The 25,400-nt window shown below is 48.3% G+C and overlaps 3 protein-coding genes across 7 annotated transcripts in view; 2 read left to right on the top strand and 1 right to left on the bottom strand.

Moving 5' to 3' along the window:
* Window positions 1-2,565, top strand: part of LOC143153431 (neo-calmodulin) — a 44,970-nt gene extending 42,405 nt beyond the window's left edge. For all 3 annotated transcript variants that reach the window (XM_076324599.1, XM_076324601.1, XM_076324602.1), the window contains 3 exons: window positions 71-206; window positions 402-550; window positions 1,088-2,565. In XM_076324599.1, the coding sequence (XP_076180714.1) occupies window positions 71-206; window positions 402-550; window positions 1,088-1,119 (317 nt within the window). In that variant the 3' untranslated portion in view covers window positions 1,120-2,565. The remainder of the gene's footprint in view (window positions 1-70; window positions 207-401; window positions 551-1,087) is intronic.
* Window positions 1,222-25,400, top strand: LOC143153430 (uncharacterized). Of its 2 annotated transcripts, XM_076324598.1 has the most exons (3): window positions 1,267-1,354; window positions 19,882-19,952; window positions 24,385-25,400. In XM_076324598.1, the coding sequence occupies exon 3, from the start codon at window positions 24,385-24,387 to the stop codon at window positions 25,297-25,299; it is 915 nt and encodes a 304-aa protein (XP_076180713.1). In that variant the 5' UTR covers window positions 1,267-1,354; window positions 19,882-19,952; the 3' UTR covers window positions 25,300-25,400. The 2 variants fall into 2 exon arrangements, with proteins under 2 accessions (XP_076180712.1, XP_076180713.1); XM_076324597.1 differs by lacking the exon at window positions 19,882-19,952 and having other exon boundaries at window positions 1,222-1,354.
* On the bottom strand, window positions 9,641-13,594 carry Erp44 (Endoplasmic reticulum protein 44). 2 transcript variants are annotated; one of them, XM_076324595.1, is made up of 7 exons: window positions 13,282-13,594; window positions 12,628-12,709; window positions 12,371-12,526; window positions 11,999-12,299; window positions 11,813-11,842; window positions 11,284-11,579; window positions 9,641-11,199 (listed from the first exon to the last, which is right to left on the bottom strand). In XM_076324595.1, the coding sequence occupies exons 1-7, from the start codon at window positions 13,465-13,467 to the stop codon at window positions 10,853-10,855; spliced, it is 1,398 nt and encodes a 465-aa protein (XP_076180710.1). In that variant the 5' UTR covers window positions 13,468-13,594; the 3' UTR covers window positions 9,641-10,852. The 2 variants fall into 2 exon arrangements, with proteins under 2 accessions (XP_076180710.1, XP_076180711.1); XM_076324596.1 differs by lacking the exon at window positions 11,813-11,842.

Here is a 25,400-nt window from a genome sequence, read left to right on the forward strand (position 1 = left end):
TCCGTGTATATCGCGTCTCGCGGCGCGAAACCAGCCGAAATCATTGCGACTGACGGCTTCCACGTTTCAGAGACGGAATTACGAGATATGGTGAACGAGGTGGATCAAGATGGCAACGGTACCATCGAGTTCAACGAGTTCCTGCAAATGATGTCGAAGAAGATGAAGGGCGCCGACGGCGAGGACGAACTGCGCGAAGCATTCAGGTACGCGTTCTTAAGTCGTTCGCAAGGCTCGATGGAACACCAAGATTCCCCGTTTTCTCAATATTTTATATTTCTTCTACCGAAATCGAATCGCGCAAGGTTCGAACCCCTGGCAGACCTTGCTGTTCGATCGAGCCACGTTCGTTTCGAAAACACGATCGTTCGTCGAATAAATCGAGACTCCTCGCTTCTCAGAGTGTTCGACAAGAACAACGACGGCCTGATCTCGTCGAAAGAGCTGCGACACGTGATGACGAACCTCGGTGAGAAATTATCGGAGGAGGAGGTCGACGACATGATCAAGGAAGCGGATCTGGATGGCGACGGGATGGTGAACTACGAAGGTAATTCGTTTTTCCCGATCTTTGAATACCAGTGGCCACGGTACACGACGTTTCTCGTGCGTGGCTGCGTCCTAACCGCTCTCGACACCGATGTCGGTAGATCGTACGGTAACGCGACAATCTCCGTACACGACTGACCATCGAACGTTATTCGCGACCGAGAACAATCGGGGTAATTGTTTAAGAAAACGGCCTCCTCGTCGATTCGAATCACCACGAAACGTGTCGTCGACAACGTTTTCCTCTGCACCTTGCCACCGCGCAATTTGGAATTTTCTTCCAAAGATGAACGCAAATCATTTTCGATACCGTGTATCGTATTTTCGAACCTCGAGACACGTTCGAATTAATAACGATACACGGTTTTTATATTTTTCTACCCGTTCGTTCCACGAAATCGGTCTCTCGTGCACTCGGAGAATCGATAATTACGCGAAATTCGGTACACCGTGCGACGTTCGGTTTCGACGCAGACTGCGCCGTGGTGTTCGCGCGAGTGACTTTTCTCTCTGCAAACCCGACGAAATTTTGTCGCAGAATTCGTGACAATCCTGACGTCGAAGAATTAGTTCGGTGGCGGTGGATCGGACGCGAAGCTACGAAGCTGCCGGAAGTCTTCGTCGACGATCGAATCGAGTACGTGAGTTCCTCCGCGAGGTCGCAAGGCGGTCGTTCGTTCCCCATCGTCCGAAGAACACTCGTCGAGGAAGATTTACCGAACCCTCTACGGACTCCGCGAGCGAAGATCGTCGTCTCGGGAGGTTTTCGGACGTGCAGAAAATTCACCCGACACCCTTGGAGAGGGTAAGTGGGTAGCGGAAAAATCGTGTCTCGAGAAGTCGGACGACGTGCGCGATCGACGGGAGCGTCGCGTCAAAGAGAAAAAAAGAATCGAAGGGAAAGAAAGGAACGCGCGAAACGGGGGAACGGTGACAGCGACGGCGACGCCGACGCCGACGCCGACGCCGACGCCGACGCCGACGCCGACGCCGCGAAGCCCAACAGAGAAGCGACTTCCGCAGTTGCACACGCATACACGCATGTAACACCTCGCTCCTTCGAATTAATATTTACAAGTATAAGCTAGCGATTAACAGAAAATGAACAAAAATATGAAACGACACTGTACGTGAAAAAACGAGTGAGGTGCTCGCTCCCGAAACAATCAACTGAGCTTTGTTTAGCGTTTACCTACATTACCTACCTTACCTATACTCTCTATTGATGCTATACAACGTCGTTATTAATTATCGTTAGGTAACTAAATCCTCCGTCATCTCTCACCGGTGTCATTCGCGCGATGTATACTTGTGGCGCGATCGTCTCGCGTATCGTCCGAAAGCGGATCGCCGTCGATGGCCTAAAATCTATTTTAGGAACGCGTAACGTCGCGCGTCGCGTCGCGGCGCGGCGCGGCGTGGCGCGATATCGAGTCGGACGAAATGCGAAAAACGACGGCTCGTGGCACTCACGGCCAGTTCGCGATCTCGCGATAACGTTCAGCAGCGATCTCGTTACGATGCCGGGAATCGGCAAGGCTGCGCGACAATAGGTACTTTGTGCACTTCGATCCGCGACTTGGACGATCGAGACGACGTTCCTTTCACACCTCCTTCGCTCACCTTCGTTCTCCCTCCCTCTGTCATCTCCCTCCATCGATCGATCGGTATTGTTCCTCCAGTTTCGTAGATTCGCTCGTAAGCGGGACGAATTCCTCCCAGACATCGTGTCATTAACATTCTGGCCGCGGGACTCGACGCGAGATAGCTCTATAACGATCTGTCTTCAAATTTAGATGAATGTCGTTGGCAAGTAGATTAGTTCTAACGATGATATACTCGTGGGCAGAGTTTTTAGGCGCATGTTGTGGCGGTCTGCCAGAGCGGCCGCTGGAAAGCAAGAATCAAAGCAACAGTAGCGGTTTCCTCCTTAAATATACGAGCAGCAGTCGTAGGCTGCTTCCTTCCGGTGGTTTCTTTCCCTTCTTTCGGTTCCCGATACCGTATTTTGTACCCGATATTTCTCAACGCTCGAAACAAACGAGCCGCGAATCCCGCGACTGTGTACCGCCGTTGTCGTTGTAGCGCGGGCGACGATCGTTTGGCCGCTCGAAGTCACTCACGGGGCTGTCCCCTCTACAAGCGGGGAACAAGCGTCCCGTCATGGCGCGCGCAACCATCGCGACCTCGAACGGCCAGTCGATTTCACCCCTGATCCAGTCCCGACGCAGCTAGTGCGTCTCCTCGACCGGTGTCTCCCGGAAACACCGTCCACCGTCCACCGTCCACCGTCCACCGTCCACCGTCCACCCGAGAACCCCGACATGCCCCCGACACACAACCCTCCCTAACTCCCTAACTCCCTAACTCCCTACCTCCCTCCTGCCACCCACACGGGACAACCGTACTACGTCGCGCACCCTTAGGTCCTTAAGATAAGAGAAGCCACAGCCGTAGGTCGCGATAGAGAGTAGTTAATTAGCGCATAGAGAAAGTACGTACACGTAAATAAATGATGCATTATACACATACCTATTATATATACCTATACATGGTGTTACCACCGAAGATACTTGAAGTAACGTTTATGGATATTCGTATATACATACGTACATACATACATACATATATACATATACATATATATATATATATATATTTAGTATATACTTATACATACATACATATGAACATATATTATATATGACATATACACGTTAGCGACGTACGTCGGTGGTATACTGGCATTGATATTTTTATGGTTTTAAAAAAAAAATGCAACAAGAACAAGTATTAGTGTCAGAAAGAGAGAGAGAGAGAGAGAGAGAGAGAGAGAGAACGCGAGAGAGAGAGAGAGTGCAAGAGTGAATGAGAGACACGGAAGAGTGCAAGAGTACGAAAGAACGAGAGAAAGAGAAACTTGGTGGCTGGTTGGTCGAAGAGCGGAAGAGAAGCGAGTGTGCGTAGCGAAATATACTCGAGCCGAGAGGAGAAATGGAAGCAGGATATAAAACAATAAGACGAGCTCTTAGGGTAAAGGCGACTCGATTCGTCCTTGGAAAAAGAGCGTCTACGTATGATACGCGAATGTCAGCTATTGTTATCGCACGGTAACGTTGGTCACTCGAAGCGGTGATTTCACGGACATGTACACGCGCGCGCGCACATACATACATACATACATACATACATACATACATACATACGCACACAGTTACACACACGCGCACACGTACATACAAAGATAGACAATAATTCTGTTCTTTCGTTAGGAGACGCGTACGGTTAGGTTGCGTTGTTCGGCTCGACCGCTGGGGTAAGATACGACGGACTGTCGCGAACGAATCTCGGAATTTCTCACGGATCGAGGTTTTCGAAAGTTTTACGGGCCGCGACCCAGTTTCGCGTAATGTAAAACGAAGATCGAATAAAAGATATCGTATCGCCGCGTTTAAATTTGTCAACGAACGCACTTGGTCGACGCGAAGCTCTCTTAACGCGGGCGTTTAAACCGCTCTCGAGTTTCGATACTCGACGCGACCCATACTTTTGGAATCTCTGCTCCAGATTGCACGAGATCGTTTCGAACAAACGATCGAAACATCGGAGAAGGTTATCTCGTGAAGAACGACGTACTTACCCAACATTTGCGATCGTCCTTTTCGACTGCCTCGCACTCCCGGCTCATGGCGAAACACGTGATACACAATCTCGGAACGAACACGGTACTTGAAATTTTATTTACTTTTTATTCGTTTAATCTTTTCTTTTCTCGTACCGACTTTGGTCTCCGAATCGAAGCAGTCTCTTTGTTTTCGACGGTCGGTACGTTTTCGTTCCAACCCGTAAATTCCGTTCGATCACCTTCGGTGAGAAATTTACACACAGACACGCGCGTCCGATTCACCGTAAATTGTCGACGACCGTTCGACATCGGGTGTGACTGATAAAAAATAATACGATGTCGGTGAAAAACGCGCGAACGCGCGAACGCACGAGCAACTATTGCGCGCAAAACGCTTCGACGGCTGAAACATAAAAAAAAATGAGCTCGATTAAAGTCGATGCAAAATAGTAATGTATAACGTCCCGAAGACAATATCTTTAACAATTTTATTAATGGAAGCTAATCGAGAATTATACCTCGGGAGATGGCCTACGTTTTGCCACGTGTGTCGGACAAGATAGATCGTAGGATGATTCGTAAGGGTGGTTCGCGAGAGGAATAGAAACGAGGAATTGTTACGATGCAGGAATCGCGAGAAGAAGGGTGCTACGTTTTAGCTTGGACAACCGTTGACTTTCTGTTCGTAAAAGTCTGTCCGTCTGCTTTTTGCCCGATCGGGTTTACCGCACTTTTCGTTGTCAACGTTACCCAGTATCGGTAGTATCGATTCTTTCTATTTACGATCGGATCCTTCCGTTTCACCCGCACCGTGAGCAAATATTACTTGGAACCGCGACCGCGACCGCGACCGCGACGAACAGGCTCGGTTCAGTTGGATTTACGACGTGCACGAAATTTCACCGCACCCCGTGTAATCTTTGATTCGACGTTTATCGTTTACGAAAGGGGGAGGAAGAGAGAAACTTTATCGGTAAGATTATCGACAAACGTTAGAACACAAGTACAAGATATCGTCAATACCTGTATATATCGTTCCCAAGGAAAATATGAAAAAAATGTTAAAGAATCGCGAGCGAAATCGGAGACCTCGCGGTCGTTCAATCGGGGGACACGCATCGGGACGGCAAACCTGCGAGTGTCCATCGTGATCGACGCTAAACGCACACTTGCCACGCGCACTTGTAATAGGTACCTATTTCGTTGTTACGGATCATGCGGGTTCACGAGGTCTCCGGTCGCGATGCGCGTTTTTCGAATCAATTATACGTATACTTGCCCCGCGGTGGGCGCCACGATGGATTACCATTTTCCTCGGATCCCTGCTACCAGGGAGTACCTTTGGGCGACCCTTTCGGACCCGAGTTTACTCGATCGAGTGGAAAAATCGTATCGTGTACCGTTTACCGCGTGAAAACCGCGTGAAAACCGCGTGAAAACCGCGTGAAAACCTCTCGACGCGGGAGGATGTTTTCGGCATCGAAATGACGCAGCAGCCAAGGAATCGAGTCAAGTGGTGTATCATCGAATTAACATTGCGCGAAACCTTCCAATATTGTCTAAATTGGAATAAACTATTACAATGTATACAGCATTGGAGAATTCGAACGGTTAAAAACACTCTCGAAATTTAATGATAATTTTATTAGGTCCGAGTTTATCGAGTCGCCCCGTATGAAAACCCTGTTACAAGAGTCGCGTTACTCTTTGTCCACTTTTTTCCTGGAAGCCTATTTAACTCCAGCGACCACGGATACACGAACGTGTGTCGTCGTCGAAGAAAAAAGGAATCGGTGTTCTCGCGGTAACGTCGTGAAATTGAATCGAGACGAAGAAACGGGTCCGAGAGGGGTTGCACCCCGAGGCGCAGAGCTGTCCCCGGGTACCTGGTTAAGAAAAAGATCGTATCTACGAAGAGTTTTAGTCGAAGAAAAAAAACGGGACAGCCTTCGCCCCCCGACGGAGAGTTATCGTTGATCGACCCCTACCGAAAAGTATTTTTATAGAATACTCTTCGACCACAGATCCTACGATACATTGAAATGCATACGAGATTGCGTTACATTCTATTCTATATATTCTATTATAATTGTATTGTATTTACGTCATCGTATACGCGCGCGTAAAGATTGTATATCGTATCGTAACGTTCTACTCTGCTGGCAGATTTCATTGTAGTTTATTATACGTACCGAGGAGCCGTGAACCGTTATGTATTCGAGACGCGGCGATCGCGCGGTTATACAAATCGATCGCGCGAAGGTCCTCAAGAGGAGCACGCAAGTCTTCCTTTATTCGATCCGCGCTGTTCGATGTCCGAGGACGGGCTACGATAGTGTCTGCTTGTTCCAATCGCGCATCAATTGTTTCCCCGGGATAGAGTTGCTCAAGAGTCCGATATTCCGTAAGTTTTTCGATACCCGGAGCGCCGGTACCGTTGATTCGCCTAATCGTCGCGCGCGAGTCCGTGGATCGGAGCCGCGACGACGAGGGAAACGCTCCGAGACTGAAATTCGTCTCTCGCGTATTCGAGTTTCGTTCCTCCGGTCGATTTCTTCCCGGAAACGTTCGAGAGTAACCAAAGCGTAATGGAAAAGATCAGGCGTTTCCATCGATTCCGAGAGTCGAGAGTCTCTGCTCGTTTCCCTCGTCTCGATCGTTCAACGTTACGGTAACTAAAACTTCGAAGCGACGACGATCGAGCGACCGGAGGTCCTCCACTCGTGGCCAGTTTCCACGTTTTCTGGACGACCGTACAGTTTCGCTCGCGTCGTAGATTCGATACGTTGACGACACCCACCCATCCACCCATCCATCCGACCGTAGCCCGAAACCGTGGCCGAGGATCGCCTAGTGGGCGAGTCGCCGTTTCCGATCGAGCGAAGACCACGAAGGAATATTTTTCTCTCCTTTCTTCGCGTACGTTCTCCCGCGCGAGAGAATTCTTATCGGCACGGTCCGGGCTCGTGGCGTCCCAAAGTACCCGAAACGGAACTCACCCCCTTCGAGGAGTCGAACGTGGCTCGCGATTTATTTAAAAAGAAAACGAGAAATAGACGAAAACAAATAAATGACCGTGTTCGTTCTTTTTACGAAGAACGAACGCAACCCGAGAACGCGATCGAGATACGAGACGGGGGATGAAACGAAACCTATTTAGGCGATATCGAACGATGTACGCGCGCGTTGCTCCACGCGCTCGGAGAAACTCGATCAACTTAGACGTGTAATAATTGTTATCGTTGAATAAGCGTAACTAGGTTGTTCCGATCGCGACGAGGCCCGCTCTAGAAGGCAGCCGGTCCTAGAACGCGGTTATTCCTTCGGCGTAAAGAACAAAAGTTCTCACCGAGATAGGTAGACACCGATCTCATCGTTGATCGGAGTGGACAGGATCTGAAGTAGCACGGTGACGCGTTGCGCTTTTCCTAGGTTCCGGTGGTTCGTCGGACGCGATCGTTCGGAAGGGCGCGCGAAAGTTTCGGTGAAATCGAAGGGCGAATAATCGAAATCGATCGAATCGTCGCGACCGAGAACCCTTCGCTCGTCGTCGATCATTATTTTCCCGGGTACGCGTTCCGCGTTCCGTGTTCCGCGTTCAACGAACGAAATGGAAATAAACGAATATACGGCTTCTTCCCTGTTAATACCCGCTCTATCGTTGTCGCAAATTTTTTCTCTCGGTTTGCCTAATGTGAAGCGGTCTAACGTAGCAGCGTCGCGAACTAGGCAATACGATATTGTATCGTTGACAACCGCGACCGAAACAGAACGACGGTCGAAAGAGTAATTATTGTAATAAGGAAACGTCTTTCATTACTTTATTAAAACGATCGCGAGTACGAGTCGTTGTTGGTCGAACACGATTCTAACGTGTGCGTGTATATCCGATACAACGACCCGAAGGGAGATCCGTTCGATAGGTCTTTGGTTTTTCGTGGGGTGGAAAATAATTGTTCTAACGGATACGGCGCGGAGACGAGAATAAAATCGCGTTAAGATGTAACAAAGAGACGAAAAATTATCTTCGAGGCGTACTAGAGAAAAAAATAGCGTAAACACTTAAGTCGAGCGAGGTTGCACCGGAGATATCGCACCGTGAACGAGAATATTTATATTTTTACTTGAGAAAAAAATGTTATAGTAACGTTTGTAACGTCTAATCGACCCACCCGGTAAGGAATGTTTATAACGTTATTTTTCTAGAGTATATATCGAAACGGTTATTATTGTGTTATGACGAAACGTGCTCTCAAGCGAGAAACAGGAAAGAGATATCCATTGTAGATGCAAGTACTTACGTATACGTTTAATCCTTAAAGAGCATTGAGTTCGCTTCGAATTACTTCTTCGTCGTTCTTACGATTGTCTCTGTACGTAGCGTGTAGTTGAATGTATAATAGCCGTTAGATAAATTTCAATCTTATCGCGAGTGCTCACGAAAAACGTGCTGTACGCGATACAACCAATGTGTTTCACGCGGTGTTTGTTACGACTTTACCGCTGTAAATATTATTTCTACCTAAGTTCGAGAGAGATACGTGCATACTTCTGTGCGAGTAATTGTTAAAAATGAAAAGTATAAAATAATAATCGATAGCCAGTGTTTACCGTTTCTACGAAATTTTTCCATCGACCTGCAAGGACATTGTCGTTGATACTCATTCGCCGATGTACTTCGCGGGCTTAAAGTACACCTATCCCGCGAAAAATTATTAAATTATACACGATGTTTGACATTTCGATGATTCGTTGCTTAAAACTGTGTTTCGCGATTCAGAGGACGGTGAAATTGGCTCTCGGTACGATACGACAGAAAGCAAAGAATATTGTAATGGAAAACGAGCTCTTTACTTTCGCTTCGTATTTATTTATTTTCGCTCGAGAGCGATCGGGACGCGAAAGACGAGAAACGAGAAACGAGAAACGAGAAACGAGAAACGAGAAACGAGAAACGAGAAACGAGGAAAGAAGAAAGAAAGAAATGAAAGAAATACGCTCTCGATTGGTAATCGTAAAGAGTGCTAACACGTTCTTTAAACTTTCTGTCGATCTGATCTACGACCGTTTATTAAAACGTTCCTTTGTACCCCTCTTGAAAGGGATATTCGGTTCTTTAACTGCGGTACCTGCGATTGAAGGTTCTTACTCAGATTTGCTCCACTCACGTTTCGTCGTAAGGTGGAAAAACAAAAACGGAAGTGCTGGAAACTGTGGCGAGAGTGCAGTATGTATGGTGTTAGCTGTATGAAACCATGTTACGTGTAATGCTATGTACTGTAAGATTAAAATACAAGATAAAACGGTGATGGCGTGTTCTGCTGGAATGTAATAGATGTATCGAGTTACCCCTAAATACAGCCATTTTATAATGGACCTTTTTTTCCCGGTTATCCGCTCTCCTTTCGTTCCGTTCACCGTTAGATAAATCGATTTAACCCATAGACCCGAAGTATCGCAAACGTCTGACTTAGAAATTGTTTATTAACAGAAAAATTAATACCTTCATCCATACAAATTTGCTTCAGTTAGCTTCTTAGGAGTATCTTAGTACTTTATCGCACGAAATTAATATAATTACTATCGGTTAATCTTATTCTTATTCAAGTATTTTAAACCTTCGAAATTCGTCGATGCTAAAATACTTTGCCCAAGAAGCGATTATTCTAAATGAAACAATCGATCTACAGTCCGCACTCATTCACGCGTTCAGGGATTATCGAAAATCGAACGTGATCGAGCCAACGACTCGTTGATTACTCGCGCATCTATAGTTCGTCGATATTCGTCTCAATACGCTACAGCCAGCGTACCGGTGATTTCACGTTTTGTGCCAGAAAAAACCTTGGAGACAAGTAACTACGCGATATCGGAAAACGACAGCCTCGAGAGTAACCCGGGATTACTCGGGGATGTCTCGTCGAATCGTGACGCATGGAGCGACGCGGGACCAAAGGCCGTTGTCACAGCCATCGTGTTAGCAGTACATCTGGTAGTGTAAAACTTAAAGGTTCTCGATTATACGGAAAGATATATTACAATGTTTCGCCTATGATGGATGAGAAATTGTTTCGTTTCCATTCTTTTCTTTTTGCTCTCTCACCCTTTCTTAACGGTATCCTATAAATCGTGTTACAAGTGTTACAAGTTTCGTTTCTATCACCACGAATATTGACACTGGGAGATGCAGCGATCTCTAGCGTTCATCGGTAATTCCGTGTTAAGAATCATTACCGCTGTTCGCGTTCAGTAAGAAAGGAAAGTTAATATAAAAAGCACGCGTTATGTAAAAATAGGATAAAAATCTACTATTTCCGATCGTGAAACCTCTACGATGGCTTCGATTATACGTGTCCATGAGTAATCAATTCTTTACAAGTTAGAGTTTAGATAATATGTATATAACATTTGGTACAGGCAATTATATATACTTTCCCTTAAATTATTAATATGAAATTGACCGCGGAAATTTCTTCCCTTTTTAAAATACACTAAACGATCGTTTAATTGTACAATACTGTGTAAACGATAAAAGGGATGCAAGACGCGCGTGACTCGATTAATAATTCGATTTAATAATACAACGGATTTGGATTTCATCGCTGTAAAGTAACTAACAAATTGAATAACCAAAATGATAAAAATCTCATTATCTTGATGTATCTTAATTATATATCATTATAGTTCATCCCTGAGTAACGTGTACCTGTTTTTACTAGGTGCGAGTTTTTTGAACGTAGATTCCGGTGGCGTCGTCGGCACTTTAATTTGTCCGACGATTTGCGGTTCTTCGACATTATTGGTCTGCGGCCCGTAATGAAACTCCCGGTGTAGCTTCCCTGAATACAAATCTTTCAGAAAAGCCTTTAGTTTCCCTTCTACGTGAATATCGCGAAAGTTCGGAAACAGGTACATGTGTCTAAAGCTATCTATAGCAATTAAGGGCAGGTCTGCCGCAGTTTTCCCCAAATGATGAAGAGGATGAGCAAATTTAAAACCATCCGCTGTTAAGAAATTGACGTTTTCTAAAACGAAACACATTGTCGTTCTTAATGCATTCGATGCGCTGGAACGCGTGGGTAAAACATGCTTCTAAAACGTATACTTACGTTTTTCGTCGATTAATGTTTTCATAACTACATCTTTGTACATTTTAACGCTCTCGACATCGTCGGAAGCATGAAACAGTATGAGAAATGGTAAACCATCTTCCGTTAATTCCTCTGCGTTTTCAAACGTGATTTCCCTGACCAGAGGGACACATTTCTCTTGGGCCCAAACATTCAGTTCGTCGAAATTGTTTAAACTTCCATGATACGTCTCGTCCTCGTCGTTGGAGAGCGCTTTATCCGAACGGAAGACGATAACAGGCTCCCCGGGAGGATGCATGGCTCTACTCGAGTTCCTATTTTAATTATCGAACCGTTAAAACCTATTTTCACGTTTCGAGTATAATTTCTGCATTTACATTAAATAAGATTTCTGACGGTAGTATCGAAAACGAAGCTAATTAAATATTTCTATTCGGACGATGCACAGGAATGGTTCTAACGCAAATGAAAAATATCAAATATCAAAATTTTAAGATAAAGTGCAAAAAGCAAATATCACCTATACTATGCCCAATGTTTTACTTACAGCAAGTGAAAATGCTCTCCAAGTTCACAGCTTTCAACAGAGCCAGTACTTATTAGAGGAAAATGGTATAACGATTACGCAGATTTTGCGGAAACATTGAATTAAATTTGTTCAGAAATATCAATAATCCTTACGTAACTATATTAACGACGCACAAAGTATAAGCGAATCTATAATAACGCTCACCCGAACCCCACGTGAAATTGACAGTCGTCCTTAAGGTTAGTGGCAACCCGCCTGAACATTGCGTATTCGGGAACGTCTTTCCTGTCAAAGTATCCGATGATCATTCGTTTTTTATCATCCAAAACGGTCAAGTCCTTCAAATCGTGGAATTCCTTGATCGGATCTTCCAGTTGTTTCTTTATAAATTCTTCGAAGGCTTCTACGGATCTCCGACCCCTGTATTCCCTTCTAGTCGGTTGACCGTTTCTTATAACCTTCAGCGTCGGATATTTGGTAATGTGAAACCTCGAAGCGATAGAGGCTAAAAAATCATTTCCATTTAGCAATTGGAACGCGTACGCGCGTTTCGTTGACGTTGCGCGATCTACTCACATTCCCTATCGCAATCCACTTTTGCCATTAACACTCTCCCCGGTTCTGGAAACGCTTCCCTTACTTTAGTCGCAGCTTCCTCAAAAATAGGAGCTAATAAGTTACTAAAACGGCACCATTGTGCGTAAAAATTTATAAACACCAATTCGTTCGATACTGAAATTGAACACGAATAAAGAAGAAACGTTAATTTTCTACAGTACGACTAGGTTACGAAGACTTATCCGTTTTTGGAATTTTATAGCATCGTGACTTACCAAGCGCCATATCAATATTTTCTTGAGTAAGAGATACCGCGCCTTCGTTTGCATCGTTCGCTAAATTGTTTGGCAAAAACGCCTAAAACGGAAAATAATTTTTTAATACCATTTATCGTTACATTGCGTAACAAATTTACGGTACTTGAAGGTGTTCGATACGTTACCCACACGTAGAATTAACGGAATATTTGACACATGACACATTTCCGATAACATTTCGCTCGACGGAGAATAAATTAAAACGATAAATAAAATTAAAAGCTATCTTCCCACGTATAGGTATGGTCTTTTAGAGCGATTTGTTTTTGCTACGTCAACACTATACCTTTTACATAAAATCGGTCGTAACAAATATACACAGGTAGTATAATTAATATCGGATAGTTTGTTTAATGTACGTGTTTTTGAGGTTATTTTGCATGTACGTGTATAGGTTATGCCGCTATTTATACGATAAAAACAAACTCGTGACCATTGAAATGGTCACGGTGCCACGATTAATCGGCTTCGATAACGGGAAACTGGCTTTTAGGAATTCCAATGTTTCCAAATATGTGTCACCGTACTGTAGGCGGTTTTCAAACATTTCTGTCACTTCCTATTCCTCTTTTTTCGACAAAACAACGTTGAACAATTTGAATTATTACTCACCAATAAACAGACAAGTATTAATACTTTGATATCGAAGATATTACAGAAGACCAGCATTTCGTGATCTTTGAATACAAAGTTGATCAGGCAACAATTTTTTGAATAACCATCGGTAAGCAGCTGGCTCTGCGTCAAGTGCCACGAATTTGCGGTAAATCGAAGCCTAGTAAAATATTCTCGAGACATCGATTCACCAGTCACGGCACAGGTGACGTACAAATTCTCTATGGAGAAGGTGTACCTGTTTCGTTTCTCTTCGTTCAACCTGTGGATTTCCCCTACCGGATCTCTTTCTGACGTTCTATTTCCTATTTTTCCCACTATTTCCTTTTCCCTAGTCGGTGACTCGATTTCTAGGAATCTATAGTGCTTTTCTTCGCTACAGTTCCCCGAAGCCGACCAGTGGTTACCTTTTACGATCAGCTACGCGACTATCGATATTCCCTAGGCTGTTCGAATTCAGAGCGGGATTTTCAATCCACAGATGTATTTCTAATAAGCATGCGGTGCAATAACGTGTAACTTTGAAAAAAAAAATACTTATACAAGCGAGTGCATGTATTGGGTATGCGGGAGTGTATTCGCAAATTAACTAAAATCAGCGCTTCCGATGCAACCATTTGCAAGAAAAATGTTTAAAAGGACTCGATCACTGATCAAAATTGTTCATTAAACGGGACAACTTCATATTTGTTCGAATTATTTTACACCAGCGATTCTCAAACTTGCTGACTTATTTTAAATTCTAAAATTTTATAAATATGAATTTATCGATTCGTTTAATTTCATTCGTAGATAATTTGATAAATGTACAGAGTGCCGCGTAAATAGGTGGTACGAGCGAGAAAGTAACGTTTCTACGCGAAACGCTGAATCGAAAGCATGGAATAAAATGTTTTCGAGAAAAATGGCTTTGAACGTTTATCCGGTACGTTTCCACTCGATCAAGATTCAACTCGACGTATTTCGCTACACACTAATCTTACCGTTTCCTAAGTTTCTAAACACGATCGATGTTACGTTTTTTCTTTTTTTCTTTTATCATTCTTATCTTTTCTTGCGCTTATCGAATTGAACTCTCGGTTAACGCATACAAACATTGCAAGTGTTTACGAACGTAAGTATAAATATCTACACGAAATCTGTTCGCGTCCTTGATAAATTTTCAAAGCGATTTTTCTCGGAAACGATGGCTCGCGTTAAAAAATTTTATCGTATATTTTCGATTCGATATTTCATGCGGAATCACTGTCTCTCTGCTTGTACCATCAGTTACGCGACACCCTGTACAATAACAACGAACGATAATTATTTTTTGCTTTACGATAAAATCGTTGTAATTTTTAGTAAGATAACGATATCGTTTTATATTTATACAAAGTTGTTTAATATTTAACTGAAATTATGAGAGTTGTTGTCGCAAGAACTGAAATATCGGCATCGTGAAAATTCAGTGGTTTTGTAGCGCACTCTACGTTTAAGAGTGGTAAGTTTGGGAACCGCGTTCAACTCGATCAAGGAAATCGATAAAGTTAGAAAACGTAAGGGTGGTTCGAGTTGTATCGCGCATTACCGTAACGAGTAAACGAGAAAATGGAGAAAATGGAGAAAATGGAGAAAATGGAGAAAACTTCCTCCGATAATAGTTCTGGCAAGTTTACAATGAATAGGTTTGCCGTTTGTCCTTACTTTCGAATACAAGACCGATACGGACCGTATTTTCCAAAAAATACAGGAAATATAGTATTCCCAACCGTGGAACGAATTTCCATAAAGAACACACCATGGCGGGCGCCATAAAACAATTATATCCTCTAATCTCCGTGCAAATTGGAAAGATTGTCCACTCCCACCGGGAGTGCAAGAACGGAGTTTGATTTACAAGCAGCTCGCCAACGGGCCAGCACGTAGACGAACGTTTCGTATCGCGAAGCTTCGCTTCGGTTCTACGAGCCCTCGAAAATTTTGAAAGCGACTTCCACGGAAGACTGCTAGGATCTTTCTATTCGCGACTCGTTTAACATTCCGGCCAATCCTTTACCTCGACAATCGAGGAACGTTGACTCCACGGACGATGACCAACTGTTTCCCCGACCGCAGTCTAACTTACCTGCCGTAGGAAGGACGCGCCGCGGAAAGTGCAATAAAACAATCATGCGCCCGTAATCTCCGTGTAAAAGCGAATTATTGGCCGCATAGAAGACAACAATAACGTTCGGGCGTCTATCGCGGTACGGGTGCGCGACCATGACTTTACGAATCCGTCTCCGTCCGACGAAATTTCAATGTTCAGGTACACCTGGCCGAGTCCTCGGCTCTCGACGATATAATCCCCATTGAACGAGTACGAGGGCTCTCTAGGCACGAACTCCAACAATAATTTACGACCACGCGAGGCCATAGCTAGACGCTCGAACGGGGTACGCTGTCGTGTAAGCCGCAGCTTAACCGTAATTTACAACGAAATCCAATTTTCCCGATTCTACGTTCATTCTGCGGATCTTCCGGGTCCTCCGAGTCCTCCGAGTCCTCCGAGTCCTCCGAGTCCTCCGGCTGCTGGTATTCTTTCCCCCGCGTCACGGATACAGACCCACCGTTCCATCGAAAAATTTTCTGGATAATCGAAAGCGCGTAACCAAAATGTATCGCAAAGAGTACTCTTTACGCACGACGAGTGTACTCGTCGCGAGGCGAAACGTTGCCGTTTCTTCGCGACGAGTACAGTCGTCGGGAACAGCTAACCGATCAAGCCTCGCGATGCAAACTATTCGGAGAGGTCGCAACGACGCAAGATATCGTAAAAAATTCGATGGAAAAACACGAACAACGCGCGACGCGCGACGATCGACGATACGCGGTACATCGACGCGTGTGTCGCTGAACTGGCTCCCAATCGAGGTCGCTTGGAACGATCGCAGCTCCGTCTTTTTTCCTTCGATCTGCGCTAATTTTACAACGGGATGTTCAATCGTACCATCGTCTTATCGCGAAGACGCGTTGCTGGGACGAAAGTTCCTCGACTGTGCAGTTGGGTTAAACGCACTCGCTTGACACAAGTTTCCGCCAATAGGTTTGCCGGGACAGCAGTCGGGATGACTTTGAGGTTCGTAGGGACCTTTGTACCTCTCGGTTGCCGAGGTCTTTAGTCCTCTCCGCGGGGGGGGCGAGCTTCGAACGCGCCGATGTCAATCTCGCATCTACGAATGCGAGCGGACCGACCGCGTCCGTTCGCAAGAGCGCGTCGAGACGCTGAAAGAGTCGCTGCCGCGAACTTTTCGCGATATACGATTAACGGCCTCCAGAACCCCCCACCGTTCGAGCCTGGGGAATTTAACGCGAGTCTCCGATTTGCGCGAGCGCAAATTGAAACAACGTGGCTATCATGGCCGACCGGCCGACCGACCGACCGACGCGTCACGGCGACACTCCTTCGAGCGTATCGGCGTTCTTTGACACTGGATCGGCCGCGCCGCTGGATACTAGTTGAACAAACGAGTCTGTTGAAAGATAAAACCGCACAATGCGCCACAGGACTCTGCATCCGACAATATTTCCCTTCCGAGAAAAACTCGGACGCGTCCACTGACTTTTGCCGCCGTCGACTTTTCCCCGTAAAAAAGGGAACGGAGACACTCGAGAACCGACACGGTGTCCGTTCTCCGAGTGACCTTTCGCGATCCCCATTGACTCCCTCTCGTGACGAAAATGAAAATTCGCCTCGCGGCTCCGATAAATTCGTAATAACGATCGCGTTCGTCATTTTTCTTCCCTCTGAAATTACCAGAGGGGAAAGAATGGCGATAATATCGCGAAAAGGTCGGGGAACCGGGGGACCGGAGGACCGGGGGTAGAACGGGTAGAAGCGGTAGAGGGGGGAGGTTTTTGTCGGTACATTATTTATAAAGTCGAGCGAAAAAATTGTCTAAGCGAGTCCCGAGGAGAAATCCGCGAAGTCGTTAATTTTATATCAAAGCCCTTTTACGACCCTACCTGGAACAACGCGAGGCCCCGTGAGGCCCACGGGTTCTGGAAGGAAGCAATTATCCGTTTTAATTCCTCGTTGACTTGACATGGGATATACACGGATGTGCAGGACTGTTTGATCAGTCCGGCCATCCGCGGTCGTTTTTGGGGCCTCCTGTGATTCGTTCTCGGGCCCGGTTGGCACACAAATCATATATTCGGTGGTGGTTCAGAATTCTTGTTTCTCCTCTCCGTCTCCTATTCGAGTTTCGTAGGATCCCAGGGCCCGTGTATCGTCGTCGGTGCTTCTCGTCTCTCGTCCGGCGGGCCCGCGCAACAAAAGCGGTCCGTTGCCGGCGCGATTGAGACAATAGGGAAGACCACGAGACCCGTGGCGCTCCTCGTTAATTAAAATCTATCGACGAGCCGACGAAGGTTGGATCGCGTCGAACCCCCCGCTTTTTGTCCCTAGCCTCGCGCACCTCTTCGCTTTTGTCCCGCACGAGAGGGAGGGGGTGTACCTTTTCAAATTTGTACTTTCGGTCGCCCGATTATTCGCAAGTCAATCGTCCCTCGGATTACCCGGCTAATTCTTCTCCCTGCGACAAATATAACCTAATCTGGCCCCACCTGACCCGTAACGCGACCCTTCGACACCGCATTCGGTGCCTCGACCAATTTACCTGCCTGGAAACGTACACCGTCACAATATTTAACGCAACCCCGGATAATACGATACTCGGAGCTCGAACCATAAATTCCATCACCGATGCTACCCTCGTCGCGACGATTCTCGAAAAATTCGCTCGACGACTGCTCGCGGTTCGGGCGCGTACCACCGGATACTCGTTCCTCGTAAAAAAAATCATTCGCGATCGATCGATCGATCGATCCATCGGCAAGGTGTTACCTTCGAATCGCAATCGGCGTCGCAAAGCTCGCAGGAGGGTTTGCGTAATGAATCCGCGTACAATGGCGACCGGCTTCCTTTGAACGGGAGATATTCTCACGGCTGACGGTGAGCGGTACCCCCGAAGGATAGCCCTCCGCAGCCTGCTCCGCGCTCTTCTTTCGTCGTTTCTTTCGTTTTCGGCTCTTCCCGCGTCTCTGGACGCAACAGGTCGTATCGCGACGAGGGTGTCGTTCCCTTCGAACGGTATCGACGGGAGCGACCCCCCTTCGGCTTCGATTCTTACGCGCCGCGCGACGCGGCACGAATTTATGGACCTCGAGACCCGGGACCAGGTACCGAAATACACGCGCTTCTTCCTCGTTCGTCGCGTCACTCGTTCACCGTTAACCCATTCGCGCGAAACGGTGCACCGGAACTTGAAAAACGATAATCGATTTCTTTTCTCCGCTCGAAAGGAATGTTACATCGTGACGGTCCGGATCGCCCCTTGACCGGTACGGTCCTTGTTTCGTCCCGCACACGATACGACGTATCGTACGATCGTCCAAATATTTGTAGGATCTTTCAAGAGGAAGGAAATCTAACCGAAGAGATTGTTGAATTTTCGAGGAAAAGAAAATTCGCTAGAACTGTAAAAAGAAAGGAAACTCGGATAACTCGGAAACGAGGGCTCCGCGTTGAACGCGTATCGCGCATCGATCACGGTCGGGGTCCGAAAATTCCTACGATCGCGATTGGGCTTCCGTTCGTAACGTTGAACCAACAGAGACTCGCGTAACCCGATGTTATCGATTATCAACGCCGGCCGGTTCACCGGTGGCTTTGTAAACGATGCGTAATAAATGAATATCGAACGCCGCTACGAGAGCCTCCTTGTAACGCCGGTCCCATTTTCTCTTCGGCCCGGTGATCAATGACGAAGCACCGTCCGCTCTCCGTTTGTTTAAACCCGAGCGGACCCGAACGACCGACCGGCTCGCTGATCGGACGGTAGAGCGTTATTCGAATCGAGCCGATGCGGATGCCGTACGGATTACCAATTTCGCTATTAACCTTCCGAGAAAGGAGTCCTTGGCCGGCCCGGAAAATGAAAATTAAGGTCAACGGGTAAAGCGCGTCGCTCTACGGGGCGCGGAAATATTAACGAGGACGATACTTGGCAAATATTTTGCCACTCGGTTGAACCGTAAGCCGAGCGATCGCTCGAGGTGTAACCGGTCTGTTTGCGTTACGAGATGAGCAACGATCCACGGTAAACGATGTAATCTCTTGTTTACGCCGTCGTAATCCTAACCCGATTAGCAGCGACGCACGAATCAGCGGGACAAATCCGACTAATCTTGTTCCGTGTCAGGGCACGCGGTTCGATCGGCTTCGAACGGGCCCCAGGTTGCTACCTTGCGGAGGAGTCGTGAGCGACCACGTTACGCCGATCATCGTGTGAAAACTGCAAAGTCTCGGTCCATTAGCTCCGAAGACTAGTCCTATTGTCGGATCCATTGTCGAGGAACGTGGGCCTCCCTCTCTCTTTCTCTCTTTCACTCTTTCTCTCTCTCTCTTCTCGTTTCTCCTTAGCCGTCATCTATCTCGCTTTTTCTTTCTTTCCTTCGTTCTTCCTTTCTTCCTTTCTCCCTTTCTCCCTTTCTCCCTTTCTCCCTTTCCGTCCATCTTTCTCTCCTCCCCCTGGCTCGTTCAACGTCTCCTGTACCCGCGTTTTCTTCCAGATCCGAGCATAAGTTACAAAAGCCGTCAAGACCGGGGACCTGCCGATCCCGATGATGCTTCCTTCGAGCAGGTAAATCGCGTATAAAATTGACCCGTAGCGAAGAAGAAAAGGTTCGACCCCTTAATGACGTCTCGACGAAACGGACCATAATCGGGGAAACGGCTTCGGGTTGCCGTTATCCGGCGCGAAGACGATGTTCGAAATTCGACGGAACGGGTGGAAACGGGAAAGATTCCTGGAAACGGCCGAGAGTTACGAAATCGAAAGCGAAAGCGAAAGCGAAAGAAGAAGGATGGGGTGGGGTGGGGATTGAATATCGCGCGAACGTTCTCGCGTTAATAAACATCGTCCCGGCGTGTTTCGTTGTTCGTCACGATTGTTAAAGACCCTCGCGCGACGATTTCAAAAGCGACCAGCGACCGACCGCCGATTCCCCGACGAACTATAAAAGTTGGTGAGTTACGATAAACTCTAGGAAAGCGTTTCCTTTTTCGAGAATATTAGTTCTCGTAGGCGATAGCTCATGTTTATGCGCGCAGGAACCCACCGGTCCTCCACAAAAGACCGCCGAAAGACTGTTATAGCCCGAAAGAAATATGTTACGAGACTTCCCCGTGTCCACTTTCTATAAAATAACACCGCTGGCCATTCTCTTAACTCGCGGCAACAGTTTCGATCTCCGTGCGATCGGTAACTCGAAAGACGCCCGGGAGATAAAAGCTGTTCGTTCTCGTTTCGTTCGAAACTTTAAACACGAAGACCGGGCTTCGTCGTCGTTCTCGCGGGCATAAATCGGTGAAAAATACGAGAGATCGGGGACCGTCGATTTCTTATTGCGGATACCCGAAATCTGACCTGCGCCGTCGCCCTTCCCGATTTGCATCGCTCCACCGCCCCTGAATGTCTCCCGAAAACCCGCGGCATTCGCAGGAACACCGAAAACGTCCCACCGAACGCACAAAGCGCACTTTACACCCCCGCGGGTACCCTCCGTTTACCGATTGGACACACACCGGAGGAAAAAGCGCGGCTGGGGTCCATCGTTTTTCTCTTACGCCGTGGACGATGGCACCTAACCCAGACCACTTTTTAAACCGATCCACCGAATCTACGATTTTTCTTCTTTCTTTTTTCTCGGGGATCCCCGACATCGCGAACCAAGGAAAGCGCCTCGACTTGAACTCGTCTTACTCGCGTTGCGTTCGAAAGCGCAATTGTTCCGTTTTGCGGTAAAATCTAATTCTTCGGAGTTCCGTACGACATTAGGACCACCCGGAAGGATCGCAAGTCCGAGGTAGAAATATTACAATTTAAGAAAGTATCGACGTATCGTACGAATAATAATTACGCGACAAGTAGAAATAAACGTACCGGGTGGTTCGCGAATACATCACCGTCTCGATTTGCGTCTCTACTATATTATCGTCCGTAGGGAAAACTGCTCGAGGGTCGAACGGATTCGGACGGGGTACGTTCCGTCGTCGACGACGATGGGTTACATCGGTGGGTCGATCTTCGGTAATTTCAAGGTTGAACACCTCGCGAAAGCCCGGGAATCGGGATCGTAAACGATTCGCAAACGATTCGCAAACGAAGCGAACGGTCCGAAGAATCGCAAGCTTCGCGGTAATAAAGAATCAGCCGCGGGCGAAGCAACGGAACAAGTTTCCCGGAAAAAGTTCCCATCCTCGGGGGTATTCGATCGTCCACGTGGGAGTACTGTTTACCGGCCGAGCAATTTACCCCCTGGCCGATGCGTTAAGCGGCTTATTAGGGGACAATGGCCGGAGCTCGAGCGGAGGAAAGCGAAGGGTTGCTCCGGGCGTGCCCCCACCTTTCACCCTTCGGTCGCGACACCGTCCTAAGATTTACGACGATGGTGCTGCAGTTGCAACACGAACCAGCGCTCGCTCGGACATGTGTCGCGCAGCACTGTCCAATTTCCACGGTTTTCGTGCTCGCGTCGTCACCGATGCCTTTCGATGAATTCGACGAACAACGGACGACGAACCCCCAGAGAGTCCCTCCTCCTTCGTAAAATATTGCGGAAGATCGATGGTCCGAGTACATCTCCGTTGTTCTTTCTCTCTCGGCGCTGATAGCACGCCGCCGGATGTCGATAATCTCCTTCCGGTATGCGAACGAGGCGTCAGCGAAGCCATTCGACGAGAGCCCTTGCAACCGGAGAGAACGCACGAACAAGCGTGCGGATAACAGCGGGCCTCGTCGACCGACGCGAGATCATCGAGACGATACTCGTCCGGTGGAGAGACCGGAGATACCACCGAGGCTGAACAAACAAGATTCGTGGAGATCGCGCGACGCAAGTCACGGTGTCCACGTTGGACCGATTACAGGAATATCCTCGTCCCCCGTCGTCCTTTGGGAAAGTTATCTTTCGCCCGCAAAGTGCAACGATTTGTCCCCGTTTCGGCGGCGGTAGTCCCGCCTTTGTGTCCCCGCGCAGGACTCTGCCGGCGGTGAGCATTGTGCGACCCGACGAGGCGCAATAATGGTGCCGCCTATCTGGTACGGATCGGTAGCGCGAAAGTGTCGTCACCTCGTCCTGCCCGATGATCGCTTTACAGCCACCATAAACCGAGACTTTGCGCTCGCTGCGCGATTCTCGGTGAGTCCCGGTCGACGGGACGTCCCTGTGAATGCGCCCTTCCCGGCCCAATGGACCGGGATCTTTCCGTGGATTTATGGTTCGACGTACGCCACAAAGCGGACCGAGAACCTTGGGAAACCGATGGCCCGGTTATCACGTGGGCCTCGTCTACCCCGTATACCCCGTCCACGTAGAAGCCTATCGCTTCTCCGCAATTTGACGCGTTTTTGCGAATCCACGCTGCCTCGATAGACCGCACCGATTATCGTGAAAAATTCCACGCTCCGCAAACATTTGTCGCGGTTCTCGACCCACCCGAAAAATGTTCGGCTCGGTTGTTTTCGAATCGGCGAATCCTTCCCGACGCGGCAACTAGAAAACGGTCGACGACTAATTTTCGAGGAGATACGTCGCGTCGACCGTAATCGTTTCGTGCCCGGTAAAACTCCCACGCGCGCGACGATTCCTCGTCGTGTAATTACGTAAGAGCGAATAGGCAGCAACGCGTGCTAGCGTCGGCGTTTCCGAAGGGAAGCGTCACCGACGCCCAGGACCGCTGATTAAACCCAAATGCCTTATCCGCTAATTAAACCCGAACGATTAAGCTTATTCCTTCTTGCCGTTACGACGTTTCTACCGATAATTATTACCTACCGGGTCGACAGCTCCTCGAGAATCTTGGGCGGTCGACTCGCGAGGCAACGATTTCGCCCGGGGGGGCTCTCGATCGCCTCTCGAACGGCTCGATGGGAAAAAAAGCTGCCGGTATTACCGGGAGGTCGCGATCGAATTCGGTGGAACGTCTCGCGAGAGCACGCTTCCCGGAGATCGTTTCCCAACGAACCGTCGCCCGTAATCGGATCGAAGCGAAATATAAATTCTCGAAAGCGCAGAGGGTTCGCGCACTGTGACCGGTACCGCGTAAGCTCCGTGTACCGCGATCAATTCCGAATCTCGAAATATTCGTCGAGTCGAAGAAACGTCGAGCGTACCGAGTATCGAAAATCGAAAATCGAAAAAGGGGATCAGTCGCGCGTTCGCGATTCGCGATACGCGCGGAGACACCGTAGATGCTGCGGAGTACCGTAGGATTCGCGAAGGCTTTCCTCGTTGGCACGAGGCAGCCCCCAGGGACGACCACAAAAGGTGCGTAGCCTCGATCCTCTATCCTCGGAACGCAGGGTTGATTTATGAGCCGATGGAGGGGAGGGCGCATGCGCACCGGGCCGCAGGATTCACCGGGGTCTATCCCCACCTCCGTAGAGGAACCCGGCAGAGCATTCAGCCTCCTCCCTTCTTCGTCGGTTCCTTGTCCACTCGGTTATTAAAACCGAGGCGACACGGTCGGCAACCAGCAATTATCTGGCGAACGCTCGGAGCCGCGCACGCTCCGATCCGCGCAGGGTTCTTCTCTCCACGGTCTCTCGTGTTCGTGTTCGTGTTTGCGTTCGCGTACGCGTACGCGTTCGCGCTCGTGTTCGTTTTCGTTTTCGTTTTCGTTTTCGTTTTCGTTTTCGTTTTCGTTTTCGTTTTCTACGTCTCGTCGAGGATCGCGTACCCTTCGTATCGTCTTCGCGTACGCGCGCCGCGCGGAATCGTGGACTCGCGAGGAGGAACAACGATCAGTGTCGAAGCAACGATCGTGGACGGCCAGGAAGTGAAGTGATGGCACAAGTGATGCAGTATCAACAGGTTCGTTGAAGATCCGTCCCGCGTAGCTGGGAATCGACGGTGTCTCGTCGCGATCTCGTTTCCCGTGAAATCGTGCGCGCGGAGAAGCGATCTTCTCTTCGTTCGCTATCTTCGAAAAATATTTCGCAACGGTGTTCTCTTCTCTTCCGTTTCTTTCTCGTTCGATGAACCGAACGTCAACGTTATTCGCAATTACAGATGTGCATGCCGACGATGTCCCCGATGCCGGGAATGACGCCAATGTCCGGTCTACCGATGCCGATCCATCAACCCGCCGTGATGGACTACGGAGGTCCGGGCATCCACTATCAGCCGTACAATCCCGCGTTGAGCGGTCATCATCTGCAAACCGGGCAACCGAGCTACTGGTACCCCGGATCGAACGGGCACGGTCAAATTACCGAACCGCTGACGCCGCCGGCCTACACCGTACCGGCCGTACCGGCCGTACCGGCCGTACCGACCACCAACGCCTCGTGGACCGCGCAAACTCATCTCGGTCAACCTCACCTCGCGAACATTTCCCCGATTCAACGTTACTCTCTACCCCCGAGTCCGCCCGAGCTACCGGCGAGCCCCCGGGATCATTCCTCGCCCTACCAATGGCCTCTGACACCGCCGGCGGATCATCGCGTTCCGAGCAACGAGGAACCGGGCAAATCGGGCAGAAAGTGCACGAGATGTCGGTGCCCCAACTGCCAAACCGACAACGGAGCTCAGTTGGGCGTCGATGGAAAGCGACAACACGTATGCCACGTGCCCGGTTGCGGGAAAGTCTACGGGAAAACCTCCCATCTGAAGGCGCACCTCAGGTGGCACACCGGGGAACGACCTTTCGTCTGCAATTGGCTCTTCTGCGGGAAACGGTTCACCAGGAGCGACGAGTTGCAACGTCATCTCCGCACCCACACCGGGGAGAAGAGGTTCGCCTGTCCCGCCTGTGGGAAACGGTTCATGAGGAGCGATCATCTAGCGAAACACGTGAAAACCCACGAGAACCAGAAACGAAAGAGCACGGCGAGCAAAAAGGAGTCGAACAAGGAGAACTCGTTGCCCACGGTGACCGCGCGCAACTCGTACGCACCGATCGTCGGCCAGTACACCCTCGTCTAGGATTCGCGTTACCGATTTACCTTCGAAGAAGGAGAGTGCCCCCGTCCTTGTACATAACCGAGTCGTTGACCGAAAGTTCCTGTTTCTCCGCTCTGTAATTA

This window comes from Ptiloglossa arizonensis, chromosome 12 (genome assembly GCF_051014685.1).
Source record: "Ptiloglossa arizonensis isolate GNS036 chromosome 12, iyPtiAriz1_principal, whole genome shotgun sequence".
Taxonomy (NCBI): Eukaryota; Metazoa; Arthropoda; class Insecta; order Hymenoptera; family Colletidae; genus Ptiloglossa; species Ptiloglossa arizonensis.

Bases quoted from the DNA above. Each gene is read 5' to 3' on its own strand.
- LOC143153430 (XM_076324597.1), top strand. From the start codon at position 24,385: ATGTGCATGCCGACGATGTCCCCGATGCCGGGAATGACGCCAATGTCC.
- Erp44 (XM_076324595.1), bottom strand. From the start codon at position 13,467: ATGTCTCGAGAATATTTTACTAGGCTTCGATTTACCGCAAATTCGTGG. The intron at 12,300-12,370 runs GTGAGTAGATCG...ATGATTTTTTAG, and splicing joins AGTGGATTGCGATAGGGAAT to CCTCTATCGCTTCGAGGTTT. The intron at 11,580-11,812 runs GTAAGTAAAACA...TAATTAAAATAG, and splicing joins GGAGAGCATTTTCACTTGCT to GAACTCGAGTAGAGCCATGC.